The sequence below is a fragment of the Drosophila grimshawi genome, unplaced genomic scaffold, assembly GCF_018153295.1.
Source record: "Drosophila grimshawi isolate 15287-2541.00 unplaced genomic scaffold, ASM1815329v1 contig_311, whole genome shotgun sequence".
In the NCBI taxonomy this organism is placed as follows: Eukaryota; Metazoa; Arthropoda; class Insecta; order Diptera; family Drosophilidae; genus Drosophila; species Drosophila grimshawi.
This window is the reverse complement of record NW_025063098.1, coordinates 24,874,875-24,891,738: the sequence shown is the minus strand read 5'-3', so window position 1 is coordinate 24,891,738 and position 16,864 is coordinate 24,874,875. Positions and strand designations below refer to the sequence as shown.

Here is a 16,864-nt window from a genome sequence, read left to right as displayed (position 1 = left end):
TGTATCACTCAGCATGCAATCAAAATCAGACTGCCTCTTCAGAGATAAGCAATGAGGTCCAGTCCAAGAGCGTCTGCAAGATGAAAGGAGTCCAAATATGTCTATTATATTATCAATTAGGCGGTATCGCAATTAGAATTATTAAATATAATTAGAGAAATACGAAATAAACCGAGTTTGAAGACTGTAAATAATCGTTTGTAGTCCAGATTTTTACTTTACCACTATTAATAATTTTATAATTTCATAAAATTTAAAACCAATAAGATGCAGATAGCGAATTTTTGTTTTAATATGAGCCATATGATATAGTTGCCTAAAAGTTGAACAATATATGAAAGCAGATTAAATTTAGCAACAGACTGAAAGGAAATGGACTTTGATAACTTAGTTTTTAAAGTCAACCAATAGAAGTATTCCTTGGGTTGTAGATGTGTTGCATAATTCTTGGACAAAATTAAAGTACTAAATGGAATATATATTGAGCACTCCGAGAATTATGCAATTTAAATTGTTTGTTTGGCTTGAGGTGGTTTTAAAAGCGACAGCTGGCAAGTATGCAATAAAAATACACATTTCAACTGCTTACAACTTACTTCAACTGGTTGCGAAACTGCAACAGAATAAATGGAATTAACTGGCATTAATTTATTGTCTAAAAACTTTATAAGGCAATTTTTATTTAGTTGGGGTAAATGTTATGTGAACCGGCTTTAAGCCATGCGCTCCTTGATCCAAGCATCAAACATGGAAACGCGAGTGTAGACATCGGGACTGTTGGAGGCACAGAAGGCAGTGCCATAGGAGACGACGCCAACCTGCTTGAGGGATTCCCCGTTGGCCATCACCAAAGGACCACCCGAATCGCCCTGAGTCAACGGAACACAAATGAAATATTGAAATATAAGCATATTTCTAACATCACTACTTACATTGCAGGCACCCTTGCCAAAACGTTCCAATGCACAAATCTCTGTATCCGTCAGCTGCGTCATGGTCTCCTTGCATTTGCCATTATCCAGCGTTTTATATGACAGCTTCTGGAGTACGGTTGGATACTTGGCAAAGGGTCCAGTGCCAAAGTGGAAAACGGAACCCCATCCGCTTAGTAGCACTTCCTGATCAGCGCCGACGAGCTCATTGCTGCTCACATCGATTGGGCTGACGCGTTTGCCATCCATTTCAAACGGTGGATCGATTTTCAGTATAGCTATATCGCTGGTCACCAGCTCCTCATAGTTTGCGTTCATTTCATAGGACTGCACCTGCGAGCGATAGCCACTTGTATCCTCCAGATCCCTTATGCCAGCCACGACGCTAATCCTGCTTGCATTCTGGCCATTGACGCAGTGCGCCGCTGTAAGAACTCGATTCGGTGCTATGAGAGATCCACCGCAAAAATGTCGCATTTTGCCGTTGCGCGTTAGGAACTGCATGGATATCTGATACGGCACATACTCATCTGCGGGCACATCATAGCCGCCAACAACGCGCTCCTGCGAATTGCCATCCACGTTGTCAAAATATGCGTCCACTGTATGAGGATTGGGTTACTATCGGCACTCGGAAGATAACTTTAACAACTTACAGTCGATGACACTGTTCATGGCTTTTCCAGTAGTCAACACAATTGAGCCCAACAGCAAGACGAATGTCAATCGGGCTTCCATGGCGTTTGTGTTTGGTATGTTTTATTTTCGAAGTGGAACTTTGTTTTGCGTGTACTGAAGCTAGCATCGAGTCTTTTTATACGTTGCATTTTGGCTCATTAGAATTTTATCGAGGCGGTAGCTGTGGGTGGTCTGACCGCAAATAATGGTTAACAGGGCCATCATGCATTGGATAGCGATAAACTTGTGGGTTAACCTTATTTTGAATTTTAATCTAGAAGTTCACAGTTTGATACTCAACAAGTTAGTTGCAAGTTGTCCGCCTGTTAAATTAGTTTATAAAGTCATTAATCAAATATAGTAGGCACCTGCCATAAATGATACCACTTTGTTTAGGTTTATAAATGACTTTATTAACAGGTGGCTAAATAATACTTGCATCTACATGTATAATATTTTATTCTGGTTTTATAGTTAGCTAATGTCAAACGAGATTTACCAAGTGCGTTGGAAATTACTGCAAAATTTAATAAGAGCTGTCGTCAAAGTAGAGAACAAAGCCTAATGAGTTAACATGGGGATTAACCTGTCAAGTAACTCGGCGAACTCGCATGCAAATGCTGTGCAGCAGCTAAAAATAAAATCTGAAGATAAGCCCTGTCACGTTATTCGGCTTTGCAGGGTGGTCCAATTAACATAAGGTGGCAGACAGGGGGCGCCAACATAGCCAGCACATCCAACAAAGGCAATGCCTCCGTTAAAGACATAGGTACATTCTGCCCAAAAATAATAAAGCCATTTCGAGTTCAAATCGGTTCGAAGTCGGCAGTGAGCAGCCAATAGCCAACAGCCAACAGCCAACAGCCAACAGCAAGCAGAAGCAGCAAAGACAGAGCCAACAATTAACACAGTAGTCAAAAGATCAAGACCTCAACATGCGACTCCAAGAAGCGACTCCCCAGAAACGCAAAAACCGAGTGAGGTGTGCATAATTAATTTGCGCCAGTCGCCAAACACACCACACACAGCACAGCAAAATGATTCATTAGTTGGCGAGCAATCAGGCCGGAACTGACACATGGTAAGGAGCTGCTGGCTCACAGAGATAGCCACAGCCGCAGCCGCAGCCGCATCCACAGTCAAAACCAGAGTCAGAGCCTGTGGCCGCCCAGACATCGGCAAGACCCGAGTTGATTTGCATCGAACATGTGAGCTGCCCAGATAGCCACACACAGCAAAACAGAAGGAAAAAAAACTGCAACCAAAAAGGTGTTGATTGCCAACTGGCAACTGCCAATGTTCCAATGCTCCAATTGCCCGAAATAACCCGCCTCCCTACACCATGGGTAACCCTTTCCACATCTCCGTATTCGGCCTGCAACAATGAATTAAAAGAAATGTCCGCAGCCAGCACAGCAGCTTGTTTAATCGGAATATTTAAATAATTCATTGATTAAAACTGCAGCCAGATCAAGCTGCAGCTACTCACAGGTACTACACCCCCAATGCCCTCTCCCCCACTCCACACCCTCTTTCATCGTACTTCAACTTGGGGCTGTGTCTGTGCGCTTGTCGTTTCAATTTGGTTGTAGGTGTAGCGTCTGGCAAGCAGTCAGGCAGTCAGGCAGGTAGGTGCCATTCCCAGGAATTGAGGAAACTGCTCTTCCTGCCGGTCCATCTCCAACTCACCCCCCTAAGCTGCCTACCTTTTATTTCGTTGTCTGCCGTTTGAGTGTGCGAAATGCCACCCAAAATGAGACCCTCAAAGAGCTGCATATTATGGCATGTACATACAACTTCTTGAGTATATTATTTTGCTTTATAAAAAACTAGCTTTTAAACTAATCAATATTTTAGAGAGGAAAATGCCATTACACTGTCAGAATTAAAATATGGCAGTTTAAATTTGAATATAAAAAATAATAACTTAAAACTTGAATTTCTCATTTTGTTCACCAGACGTATTCTCAAATGTTGACGCTTATTTAATATAAATAAAAAGGCCTGCATAATGTTGAAAATAATTCGGAAAAAAGTTATTATTTTTCTTTGAAGTTGATTACAATCTAGAGAAACGATGACAGGTAAGTAACCAGACATATAAACAGACAAGTAATTAAAAATATATATCTTATGCAAAATAAAATAGCCTTGTGCCTTAAAGCTTAGACCGAATGTATTCAATTAATAAATAAATTAATAATAAATAAAATAATTATTCAAAAAATGCACTCACATTCAAGTCTTAGATTCCATCTGCTTGATCTCTGGATTGGGTCACAGTGGGACAACTGTTGCCGCCTGCTGTTAGGCTGTGCGTGCTTGATAGCCATAAGGAGATCTTGAATATGAGATGCTGCAATCATAATCTCAGTGGCTTGACAGAAGCGCCTACCTGTTGTCATCAATTAGGTAACAAGCACACGCGACCGATAAATATTACAAAGGAGGGGCAGCAGGGTATCATGGTATCAGTATCCGTAACCGTTTCTACAAATGGTTCAAGCTGCTTGCTGTGATCTCAGATTTCTTATCTGATTTGCAAATAAAAATGTATTTCATTTGGCCCCGTCGAAGGACCACTTAGAGAGATCTGAGCCGGGCAACAGCCCGGCTGACTCGACTGCAGTCATAATTTATAGTGTTTGCGCAGTGTGTATGCGTGCGAGTGAGGGGGATGGCAGAGATGGGGGCAGTGCTCCTTGTGGTGATGGCAAATTAAGTACTAAAATAAACGACCAATTTACTGATTATTCAAAACATGCAATTAATTTTCCACACTCCACATTTGTTCCAAATCTTCTACACTTGGCATTAACTAAACTTGTTATTGTTGATGTTCCTGGTTTTGTTGTTGTTGTCGATTCGTCTCTCGTAACGAGTGCGAAAATTAATTGCTGCAACAAATGGAAAATTTATTTAAAATCGCGTTGACTTACAGGCATGTAAAAAATTCCAGCATAGGGCTACCATTAATTTATTATCTATAACTGCAGCTTGACTAATTTGCATATAACCCTAACTAATGAACATCAAAGTCTTAACGTCTTTTTTTAACTGTGCTTGCTGAACTTATTTACTGATGATAAGCTTATTAAAGTTATTTTATTAACTGTAATTTAAAGCTGCAAATTTATAATTAGTACGTTTTCACTCTCACTTTCACTTTCCATAACTTTCATAATAATTTTACGGAAGTGAATCTCTCCCCAAAGATAATTTTTTTAAAAACTTTTCCTTTTTTACACAAATCTGCAATTCTTTGAATTTCTTACAAATATCGCATAAAAACTGTATAATATCTTGCCTAAAAGGCATTAATTGTTTCATTGATAAATTAAAAAATAAATGAATTAAAATATTATTTTAAAATAACTTCAAACGTTTTATACGCTTTAAAAATATATGTAGTTGAACTTCATTTGTTTCGTTTATTTAACAAAGTTTCACTTTAAACAAATAATTTTTTCATTTCATTTGTTTTATACAAATACTTTTCTGATCATAATGGATCCAGGACTGCCTGTTAACTGAATATGGCATATTTGTTGTTGGCGTACACATCATCTTTCGACCGGGTATAAAAATATATTTTTTTTAATGTTCCTAAAATTCGATATTCATAAGTGAAAGACCGCTTCAAACAATTAAATACTTAAAACTGAGTTGGCTACTGTAAATGTGAATGTCCAGTTTAGAGCTGCAATGTTTGGCCATAAAATGAGCGGCTTTGCTTTAAGAGCCGACATAGTATAAATCACATTGAAGACAACACAAAAACTGCGGCTTAAGCACCGTCAGCCAGGCAATAAAAGTTGTAGTCTGAATATTTTCTGTATTCTGGTTTTTTTTTGTGTCTTCTGGGTTGGCCACACGCACAATTCTGCAGAAGTTGGCCCTGGCGAACAAGGCTGAGAATGAGGCGTGCAATCAACCAAAATGTCATAATAATGATGGCGTTCCATGCGGCCGGCACAGACAGGATGCTTATCTTGTTAACACCGTACCTTTAGCCGGCTGGCGTTAACTGTGAGTTGCGAGTCCAATAAAAAAACAACAAAAAAAAAAAAACAAAATCGTGAAATGAGTCCGTCAGTTTCCGCTCCACCTGATCTGATGGACTTGATTATGAACTACATTTCGTTAGGAAGAATTTTGAGCTGAGGTACGGAAAATGAATCCAAAGAATTGCTATGCAAAGTGAATTTCTTTAAGAATTGACAGGAATTAATTAAGATTTTGAAGTGAACTGAGTTTGATTTAATGATATTATATAAATATATATTCATAAACACATTTGTTTTAAATAAATCTCTACATACTGATTACAACATTTCACTGCACATTACAAATTTGTGAATACTTTTTATAGAATTCAACTCCTTGGCAATTAGTATTAAAGAGTATTGTTATTCAACCTTAAGCTTTAACCTTGAATTAAGTAAATAAACTTGAATTTTATGGGTATTCGTTCAATTAAAACAGATCCAACCTTTACCTTGATATATTTAAAAGATCATGCGACTATGATCATATTTCTCTTATCTCTATTTAAAGAAGTGAATATATTTAAATATATTATACAATTTGTTGGCGAGAGTTTATCTCAGTAAGCGCAAGATAAAGATACAAGTGGCGCATCCGAAAGATGAATTTTGCATAAAAGCTGCTTCTTTATAGATTGCCAGACATTCGTTACGTATTGACAGACAAAATGCGAGTAAAATATCAACAGCTATTGAAGATTTGCCTTATGGCCCAACTCTACCTGGTTCTAGTTGGCGCTGATGAATTGGAAAACCAATCCATAGCTAGTGTGGAGAATGAAGTGGATACATTGAATGCAACTCGCATCAATGGCGGTCAAGTAATGAACGAGCCGGTGCCCTTCCAGGTGTCCATGCAGATGCGGCGCCGTGGCAATCGCTGGATTCACTTCTGCAGTGGCTCTATAATCAGTCAGCAGCATGTCCTGACGGCGGCGCATTGTGTTGACAAGCTGAAGGCGTCGGACATTAGCGTTTTGGGCGGCACACTCAACTGGAAGGCAGGCGGGCATCGTCACTATGTTGTTGCCAAGCATGTGCATCCACAGTACACACCGAGCTCACAGATTATCAATGATATTGCTCTCCTGCAAGTTAGTCCGCCATTTAAACTACAGCTGGCCGAGATTGGCACTGTTCATCTAGGTGACAGTGCACCCATTGGGCGCCAAGTGCCAGTACGAGTCACCGGCTGGGGTTCAACGACGCCCACCAGTGCAGGCGCTACGGTGCCGGATCAGCTGCAGGTGCTCAACTATCAGACCATTTCGAATGAGGAATGCGTTCGCAAAGGTTTTCGCGTCACAGCCAATGAGATTTGCGCTTTCTCAGCGCCCGGCCAGGGCTCCTGCTATGTAAGTAATTCGTAATGCTCACATTTGCTAAGCTATTTACATGAAAGCTTTTCCACATTTGCACAGGGTGACTCCGGTGGTCCGCTGACCATGACCAGAGGCGGAGGGCGGCAGCAGCAACTCGTGGGCGTTGTCTCCTATGGCGGTGCAACATGCGCCCAGGGTAAGCCTGATGTTTATACGCGTGTGTCCCGCTTCTTGCCCTACATCAACAAAATCCTTGACCAGGATCTAAAGAATGCATAATCAACAAATTACTTTGTGCTCATATTTTGAATACCTGCACTTTGTTTCAATAAAGTTGTGCCAATGACCCCATAAAGAAGATATTTTCATGATAAGCATTAACAGCTGCATTGATATAGTCATTTATATCTTGCGGATCTCAGAGACTATAATAACTTGATAGCTGGATTCGAGAATGTATTGCTTACACAGATTCGACAATTATTTTTGGCATATCTGGTATGAATCAAGAGCATTCTATCTGAAATGTACATTTTAAATATGTTCTCGTACATCACAAAAATTGAAATTAAAATATTGATTATGATTATCACACAGGGAATATATAAAAATCAATATACCACGGTGTTAAGTTCGAGGATGAAAATCGGTTTTTCAGCGAGTACAGGGTATATACTCGGTCCTTCACTTTCGATTAGAACAGTTTTGTATATTTGTTGTTGTTGTTGTATTTTTGGCGGCTAATTAAAAATCTTGTTCAATATTCGCCACAGTCAGTGGCAGCATCTTCATCTCGGCCCTAGGCCTAGCCCTCCTAGCTAGTGTCTGTGGCTGTGGCTGTGTCTGTGCCTGTTTGTGGCTCTGACTCTGACACTGGCTTGGCTCCAGCTTTTGGCCCGCACTGTGCCGACCATGATAAATGCAAAAAGCAATTTATCGCACATTTAACTCAATTCAGTTTCTTTATGGGCAGCCACAACGAACGGGTAGGAAGAGAATGGGGATGGGGGAGGAGGAAGGAGGGAGAAGGGGTTGCTCTGTGGCTGGGGGCATGCCTGCAAACCAGTCAGCCAGCTAGCTGCAGACAAAGTTTCGCTGACACGCACGCTGCATGGACTGTGAGCTTGCAGCTTCTCCTTCTCTGTGCACCATGCTCCCTGCTGCATGCCACCATGGTCCGTAGGCCGTGGACCGTGGCGAGTCATTGCGCGCATCTCTTGTAATTCGATATTAGATTTTATGTGCGACAAATACGAAGTGCAAACATTTTTATGTTCCCTCAATTTCTATGCTGCATTCGTATTTGTAGTGGAACCAAATAGATGCCACAGATGCGCCTCTAAACAGCTCTGCTTTCCTTTTTCCATAATTAAGTTTCGAATAATGTAAAGCTCACGCTTTTCGATTTTGTTTAACTCATTTACTTACACCGATCTACAACTATCCAGCCAGACTATATACGCTAACAGCTGGTTAACAGCACTTTTATTAATGGAAAATCAGTTTGAATATTATTTAGATTAGTTTGATGATTTCTAAATATGAATAAGTTATAAAAGGTTTTAAGTTACGTGAAAAAAAATTATTTGAACCGATTCGGTAATAAGTTGAATAAGTTTTTACTCAATGAAAATATTAAAAATAACACAATTCCCGAAATTAATTTAATGGGCCTTAAGTTTAAAAATGTTTTCAAAGTTGAAGTAAATAAAAAAATTCCGCAGCAGAATCGTAGTTAGATATAGATAATTAGAGTATCTTCTTTTATCCATACCATTTTTCATTTTGACTTCCCTGTTTAATAATAGGATTCAATTCAATTCAGTTTTCCAAGCTCATATTAAACAATTTTTCATTAAGTCACACTGTTTGTATACCATTAAATAGTATGATAAATCGGTATTTTGCTTCCGCTCTCGCTAATTGTTAGAACAAAAAGTGATTGAGTCTAGAATTATTCATGGCGTTGCATATGAATATGAATATGAACAATTGTGAGCGGGCAACTTAGTGCGAGTTGTGGAGTGGAATAGGGGCAGAAGGGGGTGTCAAAAGAGAGCGGTTGCATTTGTTAGACGCTCGTAGCTGACCGCATAAATTCATTTAGATCAATCAATTCAATTTGTTTGTCAATAAAAAGCTAAATGAGTATTTCATTTAAACAAATTAAAATTCGACCCATTTGAATGTCGCGCAACAAAATTCCGACTCAACCAGCTCAACTGAACCCGAACAACAACAATTAAAATTGACGGGGAATATGACTGGGATTGGGTCTGACAACTGGGACTGGTACTGGTACTCGGACTGAGTCTGGAACTGAAACTCAGACATAAACTGAAGCCTGATATCTGGCTTCGAGTTTGAGTTTGAGTTCGAGTACTCAAGATGGTGTTGTATGCAACTACACAAATTTATATATATGCGTCTAGAGTGGCTTTGTCTCTGGACAGCCTTTGTTGACTTTTCATTGTCAATTAAAATCAAATAAATTTATTTGCTGCTTGACATTCGCGTTTCGAGCTCTCTCGCTCTCTGTACGAATTTCGGTTCTGATTCTGATTCAGATACAGATTCAGATTGCGAGTCTCGTGTTTGTATTAAACAATATATTATTTTGACCTTCTTCTTGTATTTATAGCAATTTATTTGGCTGCGACTGTCGCAAATGTGTCTAACCTTTGACCCCGCTCACAAATCAGTTAACCATTTACTTTGCCTTGCCCTCCTTGGCCACATCTTCCATCGCTTTCTTCACAGCTTCGGGATCACCAAGGAATTTCATAGGCGACACAGCCTCCATGCAACTATCCAGCTCGTAAACAAAGGGCATGCCCGTCGGTAGATTCAGATTCATAATATCCTTATCGGATATATTTTGCAAGTGCTTAACGATGCCACGCAGACTATTGCCATGTGCAGCTATAATCAGTCTCTTGCCCTGTCTTATTTGGGGCACAATGATATCGTTCCAGTAGGGCAGAGTTCGTTCGATGGTAAGTTTGAGGGATTCCGTTTTTGGAAACTCGGAGGATTTGGGCTCGTCACAATAGCGCGGATCCTTCGCAATGCATTCGTAGTACTTGTGATCCTTCTCCATGGGTGGAGGCGGCGTATCGAAACTGCGTCGCCAAATTTTCACCTTTTCCTCGCCAAATTTTTTGGCCGTATCCGCCTTGTTGAGACCCGTCAGGCCGCCATAATGACGCTCATTGAGGCGCCACGATTTATGTACGGGTATATCCTCTTGCCCAATCACTTCCAGCACCAATTGGAGTGTATCCTGGGCGCGTGTTAGCATCGATGTGTACGCCATGTCAAACTTTAGATTGGCATCCATGATGGCCTTGCCTGCAGCGCAGGCTTCCTTGCGCCCCTTCTCAGTCAACTGGGCATCGTACCAGCCACAGAACAGATTCTTCTCATTCCAGTCGGATTGACCATGCCGCAACATGACTACTACATAATTCTCACACTTGTCGGAGTATAGCCTCTGAAGTTGCAGGCTCGAGCATTGAGGATTTTGCAACAAGTTTACTTTGCTGGGTTTGCCTCCATGGTTTAAACACATTAGTGGACCATTCCAGCACAGTTTCGCTAAAGCAGCCATCACTTATAATTTAAATTAAAAGAATAAAAAAAAGACAAAAAGTGTCCAGGCCTGGTTTGAATATATTGAGAATCGTTGCCTACTTATACTCAGATACTGAAAATTAGATATAATTTCCTAAAAATATTACTTTCCTTATTCATATTTTAATTTTAATTTTTTTTTTTTAAATTCAAATTGGAGAAAATTTTGAAATCTTTTCCTGATCTTTTCTGATCATAAATCATGAAGTTTTAACAAACAAAAGATTGTAAAATATTATTATAAATGTTAGGGTACAATGCACAAATCATTAATTAAAAACTGTTAAATATTTATTTTGTTTTTAACTTCCTCCAACTTCTAACAATCTGTAAAAGTTTAGTTAAATCATTTTAAACATAAACCAAATGACAGCTCAATGAAAACTGTCCAACTGAATGAGCCCAACTGATGTCAAATGCGAGCAAAAAAAAAGAGACAAGTAGGAATGCTGTAGTCGAGTAAGCCCCCACTTCGATATACTCTGTGAAATATATTCTAGTTTAATTTCCCCTTTTCCGGAGGGCAATTATCGATAAAAAATAAAAGCTTGATTTGCGCGGGGAGAGAAGAGAACTTAGATTCCAAATTCAAAGTATATAGTCCCTTATAGTCTTTGAGATCCGCGTGTTAATACAAAAGGACAGACAGATACACGGATAAACAGAAATGGCTATATCAACTTGGCTGTTTCTCCTAAATAAGAATATACATAAAGTTTCAGAGATCGTAGATACTTCCTTCTGACTATTACATTCATTTGCAGGAAATCATGATACCCTTTTTAGACATTTTCTATGTGTTCAGGGTATACAAATAAAACAGCAAATTGGGCAAGAGACAACCGAGATATATGTTGGAATATGTGGGCCTGCATCGGTATTGCTGGAGCGATCCGCAGCAGAAGCAGAAGCAGCCATAAAGAGCTTTTACGACCGCCACTATGCGGCAGCTCGCATGATAAATTGTCGACTGTGGTCAGTATTGGTGCTGAAGCTGGTCGACAAGTTTTCACTGACGGCGACACCAGCGGCTACCACCTAAAGATCGATGCACCACCGCCACCACCACCACAAGCACCACCTAGACGCGTTCACCAGTCGGCGCAGAGAGATTAGACAATTTGTAGAGGAGATGGGGACCGTTTTTTTATTTTATTATTTTTTACCTTGCCTGCAAGCGCCAGCACGGGCCAATGGGGCCATGTGGAATGGCATGTGGAATTGCTGGTCGCCAACTCTTTACAGTTGCTTTGTGTTAATTGAAAATTGTACTGTAATATTGCTTATCGTTTCGCTATCAGACGACGTCGTCGTCATCGTCGTCGTCGTCTCCCATGCTCGGGCTCTCTCGGTTTGGTGCTTGCGTGTTGCATGATGGTCCATGTTCATGCATGGTGCCACACCTTGAGGCCTCACGCATTGGCAGAGGTGTTTGATAAATATCCAGAGTCATGTCATAGGAGTTTTTATACCCTGTCCCATATATCTTGAAGTTGGTTAGAATTCTCTGACCAATCAATCTTTATAAGCTCCTTCGTCTGAGAGACTAAATAAACTTGAGATTTATATTAAAATGTAGATTTATTGCTCAAGAAGATTAACAGGTAACAGTAGATATTATACCACACACCCGTTTATTGAGCATGTCTTGGAGATTATGAATCCATATTTAAATATATATTTATACATATATTGAGTCGCATGCTTAGATTTACTATATTAGATACATTTCCCCCTGAATATGATAAAAACACATTTTTAGTTTTTAGCTTTTAGATTTGATAAATAGACAACCACTAATTTTTGTACAGGGTATGCTCCGACGAAGACTGTTGACTACTCTTAAGTGTTTGTTTTGTTTGTTTTTTTTTTGGGTTTCGTGGCTTGGGGTGAAAATTTCTCAAACGCTTTTGACAACTTTCATGTGAACGCACTTAACAAAATTTATCGCACCACGCATTATTTGTGGCTTTAATTGCTTATGGCCGTTAAGAAGTTGTCCTCCAGCTTCTTGTCGCGCTTCTTTGGGCCGCTCTTCCTACCTCTCTCTCTTTTTCTATTTCGATCTCTCTCTTTCCTTGTCTCTCTCTCTCTCTCTCTCTCTCTCTCTCTCTCTGTGCCTCTGTCTGGCCTGACACCTGCGGCTTTTGGGGCTTAGCCTTCTAAGCAGGGCCTTAAATGCGTTAGTAGTTGACACGATTCGAGGCTTAATTGCTTTTACAAAATGATTGATGATATTCGAGAGTATCGAGAGTAATCATGTCTATTAATGGAACAAGACTTACGCATTGCATTGCAGTAGGTTCTGAAAGGTTTCTGTGGTCTCAAGCTTTTCTTGATTAAGTTAGTTCTCTGTATATAAAAAATAATTATACATATTGTATTGTAATTATAACACTTAAAGGCAAACAAAATATGAATAATAATAATAACTTTACGTATCTTCTGTTTTTCACTCAAGTTAATATCTATAATTGTTTAGCCAGACTGAGCCTAACTCGTCAATCATATTCCGTAATCAACTTTTCTTTTGGTCAAAAAATCAAATGGCGCTTACAATTACGAAAATTTTCAACTGACGCGTGAGAGGGTCAAAAGTTTTCCACACTCAGTGAATGGCTGAAAGGAGATGTGAGTTGACTGGAACTGAGACGGGAAGTGGGAGCGAAATCGAAACCAAGACCGAGACCCCAAATAGGAGTCGGCAACCAAACAGTGGCTACTGCACAGCTGCAGATGAAATTGAGATGCAGTTGCAACTGCAAAAACACACATGAATAAACATATACACGCACACACTCACACACACACACACACTCACACACACACACTCACACACGTTCCACGGCCACGAACTTTGCTCGCTTAACCTCTTGTGGTTCCTGCTGCTGCTGTTGTTGTTGTTTGTTGAATTTCGGCTCGTATTGCTCGTACCTGTGGCAATTTGAGCACCTGGTGGCAGCAACAGCAGCAGCAGCAGTTCTCTCTGTTATTGCTGTTGCAGGCTCACTTGTGCAACTCACTCCTCGCGCATTGAACTCATTTTCCGTTTTTCCCCGGCTAATTTGATTTGTCTTTGCGTAAATTGAAAATGAGCCTCCCAAGGATTTATTTCATATAATGCGATTTACATATATGTAGAGTAATTTACAACACCTGCATTCACTTATAATGTGCTCGTATGTTTCGCATTTAGATTGATATTCCAATTTGAAATCAATGCAAATTATGCAGATTGATTGCAGCTGGAAATGCAACTGGTTGCAATATTGAATGGGAATATAGTAACAAATATTATCTCTCAATTATTATCAACCTAAATTTTACTTTGAAAGCTGAATAAATATTTAAAAATATACACATGTACCTTATATTATTTGAAGAGACTAGTCTATAAATAATATTCAGCGCGAAATGTTTTTTAGATTTGAATTTTGTTATCAAATTTAAGACAAGATTTAATCTGAAGTTAAATTGTTGATTATTAATTTATTTTTAACAATCTGACAAGAATAATAAAGTGTATTAAAAAAGTAATACTAAATTTAATATAATCGTATCCAAGTTCCTTCATTAACTTAATTTGTTTTCTGTGATTAACGATGATTAGATGGTCAACAAATTAATATTATATAATTGAATAATAATTAAATACATTTATTTCCATTATTATGCAATTTTCTATTTGTTTGGCTAATAGTTAAGGTAATTGTTTGAACAGCTAATCGTTAGAAATATACACATGCAACTGACCATAATAATAGACAGACGCAACTCAGATTCATATGGGAATCAAACATTTCTGCTGATTTGAAGTTTCGCATGTTCCCATCGAGCAACTCAAGAAATTAGTCGAACTATGCAGCTCGTAGGCCGCTGCATGCAACCAAGTCCGAATTTAAGAAAGCAATTTCAGCTACCCACCTGCCTCCGCCAGTTCCTGCCTCCTCCTTGCTCTTCAGCTGCTGGTGCAGCTCGCAGATGGAGCTGGAGCTGAGCAAGGGGAAGTGGCGCTGCCATTGAGCATCGTTCATGTGGGTGTGTGAAATAGGGCTGCAAGCTCTATAAAGAGCTATGGCTATAGCTATCCAGAGATGCGACTGCGTGCTGGACATGAACATGGCTAAGGGGGCGGGGCGTTGCGGGGCAGAGCAGTTGCGGTGCAGTGCGGTGCGGTGCGGTTCGGTTTGGTTCGGTTCAGGTTGCATTACGTTGCGCTCAGCATGCGATTTCATTTTGATAATAATGGCAAAGTCAAATAATTATAATGATCATGATTACAATCATCGATGCTGGCAGCGGCTCTTTGGCCATTTGGCTGTGGCAACAATTCTGAGTGAGACTGTTCCTGTTGCTGTTGCTGTGGCTGTGGCTGCATCATCAACGCAGCAACTTGGCCAAATGACTAAGCAATTTACCGTTTTTGTATAGATTTCAAAGCCTTGCCTGTTTGCCCCCACCTACTGCGGCAACCCACCCACCACCACCTCTGCCCCTGACCATGGCCATGACTGCAATTCAACTGTGCAACGGGCGCATCTTCAATGAAATTTCAGGTCAATTGTCTTCTGTGGCTGCGTCTACAGCCAAACTATGTGAGGCCTCAGAGACTGCATCTCTGAGTACGACTCTGACTCTGAGTCTGCCACAGTCCCAGTCTCTGCAACCGACCGCAGTCGCAGCTTTTGCCAATTTCTATTTTCGTGCTGAATTGTACACAATGTGTATTTTTGTGTGCAAGGTTTATGTCTTGATACCCTAGCTGAGTGTACTATGATATTCTAAGGAAACATGGATGGCATGCCACAGCCGAGTCTACAAGGTAAAGGATCAACTGGGCAGGCAGCTTTATTCATATTTTACAGATCTTTGAGAATTATTGGTATTTTTATCAGAGATCAGTTGAAAATGAAATTCAACTTGTGATTAAGTGCATAATTCAGCTAAGTTTATGGGATAACTTTCGTAATGATAGATTGTATTTTGATCTATTTAATGAAAAACTATGAAATTAATAAAATCCTGATGGTAAAGCCTATTTTTGCTTTCTTAAATTGAATTTCTCAAATTTGTTTTCTTTTTTTTTAATTTATAAGAAACTTAATATAAAAGTCTTTAAAAGAACATTTAAATAAACGCACTCTGTTGCGATCTCTAAAAGTAACTTCAATATGAACAACATTGAAAAAGGCTTATTAAATATATTTAATTATAAAGCTTATATTTTAGAAATCTGTCAGAGAAAATATTGTGATATGAGCTGGAAAGGGTATGGGATTGTCGCCTATACAAATATAGCAGTTTTTAAGTGATTCTTTTATTATTATTTTTTGAATTTCATTTTTATTTCATGTTGCAACTCTCCCATCACGCAGACTGCGCTGCGTAGGCGCTTTCCACAGATTAATTGAAGTCATAAGCAATTGTAAACTTATCACTTTGGTCTATGGCTAAAGACAGGCGAGTGGTTAAGGGGAGGGAGTGACGGCGTCTCCATTCTTTATCTTGTTTTTTATTATTTTATTTTTGCGGTTTTGTCGATTTATCGATTTGCAGCAAAAGCGGCAGCAGAAACCACAAAATGACAGTTACTTTTTGTTGAGTTTGTTGTTGTTGTTGCTGTTGTTGTTGTTTGCAGTTATGTATTTGGTGTTGGTGTTGGTGTTGGCGTTGTTTAATTTGTTGCTATATTTGATTGTGGCACACTTTGCGCAATTATTTGATTGCGTTTCTATTAAGTACCGATACAGTTCAAGAGTTCAACAATCAGTAGCCAATAGCAGCTCATTTATTTCATTCCGTTCGAGGTTAAATTCCACTACTGTGAATGAATGGATCGTGTCAGTTGACTTAATGGTTGAGGCAGCACAAACTAATAAAAAGCTACCCAATTAAGTTGATGGGCCGCAATAGAGGCCTGCAAAAAGTTTCCTAGTATTAAAAATACATTTTATGATACTTGAAATACATTAAAAAAAAAAAGATATATTTAACCAATTGATATATTTAGAAATGTTCTAAAGTAAAAATCTATTTCTTGAACTACGATTCCTAAAAATAAACAAATATGTTTTTTGTTAAGCACAAAAATGTAATTAAAATAAGCGGAAATATTGGCAGAGGCGTGCAAAGTAACCGAAAAGAGTTGCAATTAATTTTCAATTAAAGCGACGACAACATTTTAATTGCTTGTCTGCAATTTGGCTCATACATATGAAGAACAACACGAATGAATAAGCAAACATATGTTTGG

General features: G+C 39.2%; 3 protein-coding genes across 3 annotated transcripts; 1 reads left to right on the top strand and 2 right to left on the bottom strand.

Annotated features, from left to right (window-relative positions):
• Positions 1–663: 663 nt before the first annotated feature.
• LOC6568367 (chymotrypsin-1) lies at positions 664–1,824 on the bottom strand. Its single transcript, XM_001994532.2, has 3 exons — positions 1,589–1,824; positions 933–1,534; positions 664–869 (listed from the first exon to the last, which is right to left on the bottom strand). The coding sequence occupies exons 1-3, from the start codon at positions 1,668–1,670 to the stop codon at positions 714–716; spliced, it is 840 nt and encodes a 279-aa protein (XP_001994568.1). The 5' UTR covers positions 1,671–1,824; the 3' UTR covers positions 664–713.
• Positions 1,825–6,324: 4,500 nt separating this feature from the next.
• On the top strand, positions 6,325–7,257 carry LOC6568368 (chymotrypsin-2). Its single transcript, XM_001994533.1, has 2 exons — positions 6,325–7,011; positions 7,078–7,257. Exons 1-2 carry the CDS (start codon positions 6,325–6,327, stop codon positions 7,255–7,257), a joined length of 867 nt encoding a protein of 288 aa, XP_001994569.1.
• A 2,344-nt stretch (positions 7,258–9,601) lies between these two features.
• LOC6568369 (phosphoglycerate mutase 2) lies at positions 9,602–10,603 on the bottom strand. The gene has a single exon (XM_001994534.2). It carries the CDS (start codon positions 10,586–10,588, stop codon positions 9,689–9,691), a length of 900 nt encoding a protein of 299 aa, XP_001994570.2. The 5' UTR covers positions 10,589–10,603; the 3' UTR covers positions 9,602–9,688.
• Positions 10,604–16,864: the final 6,261 nt, after the last annotated feature.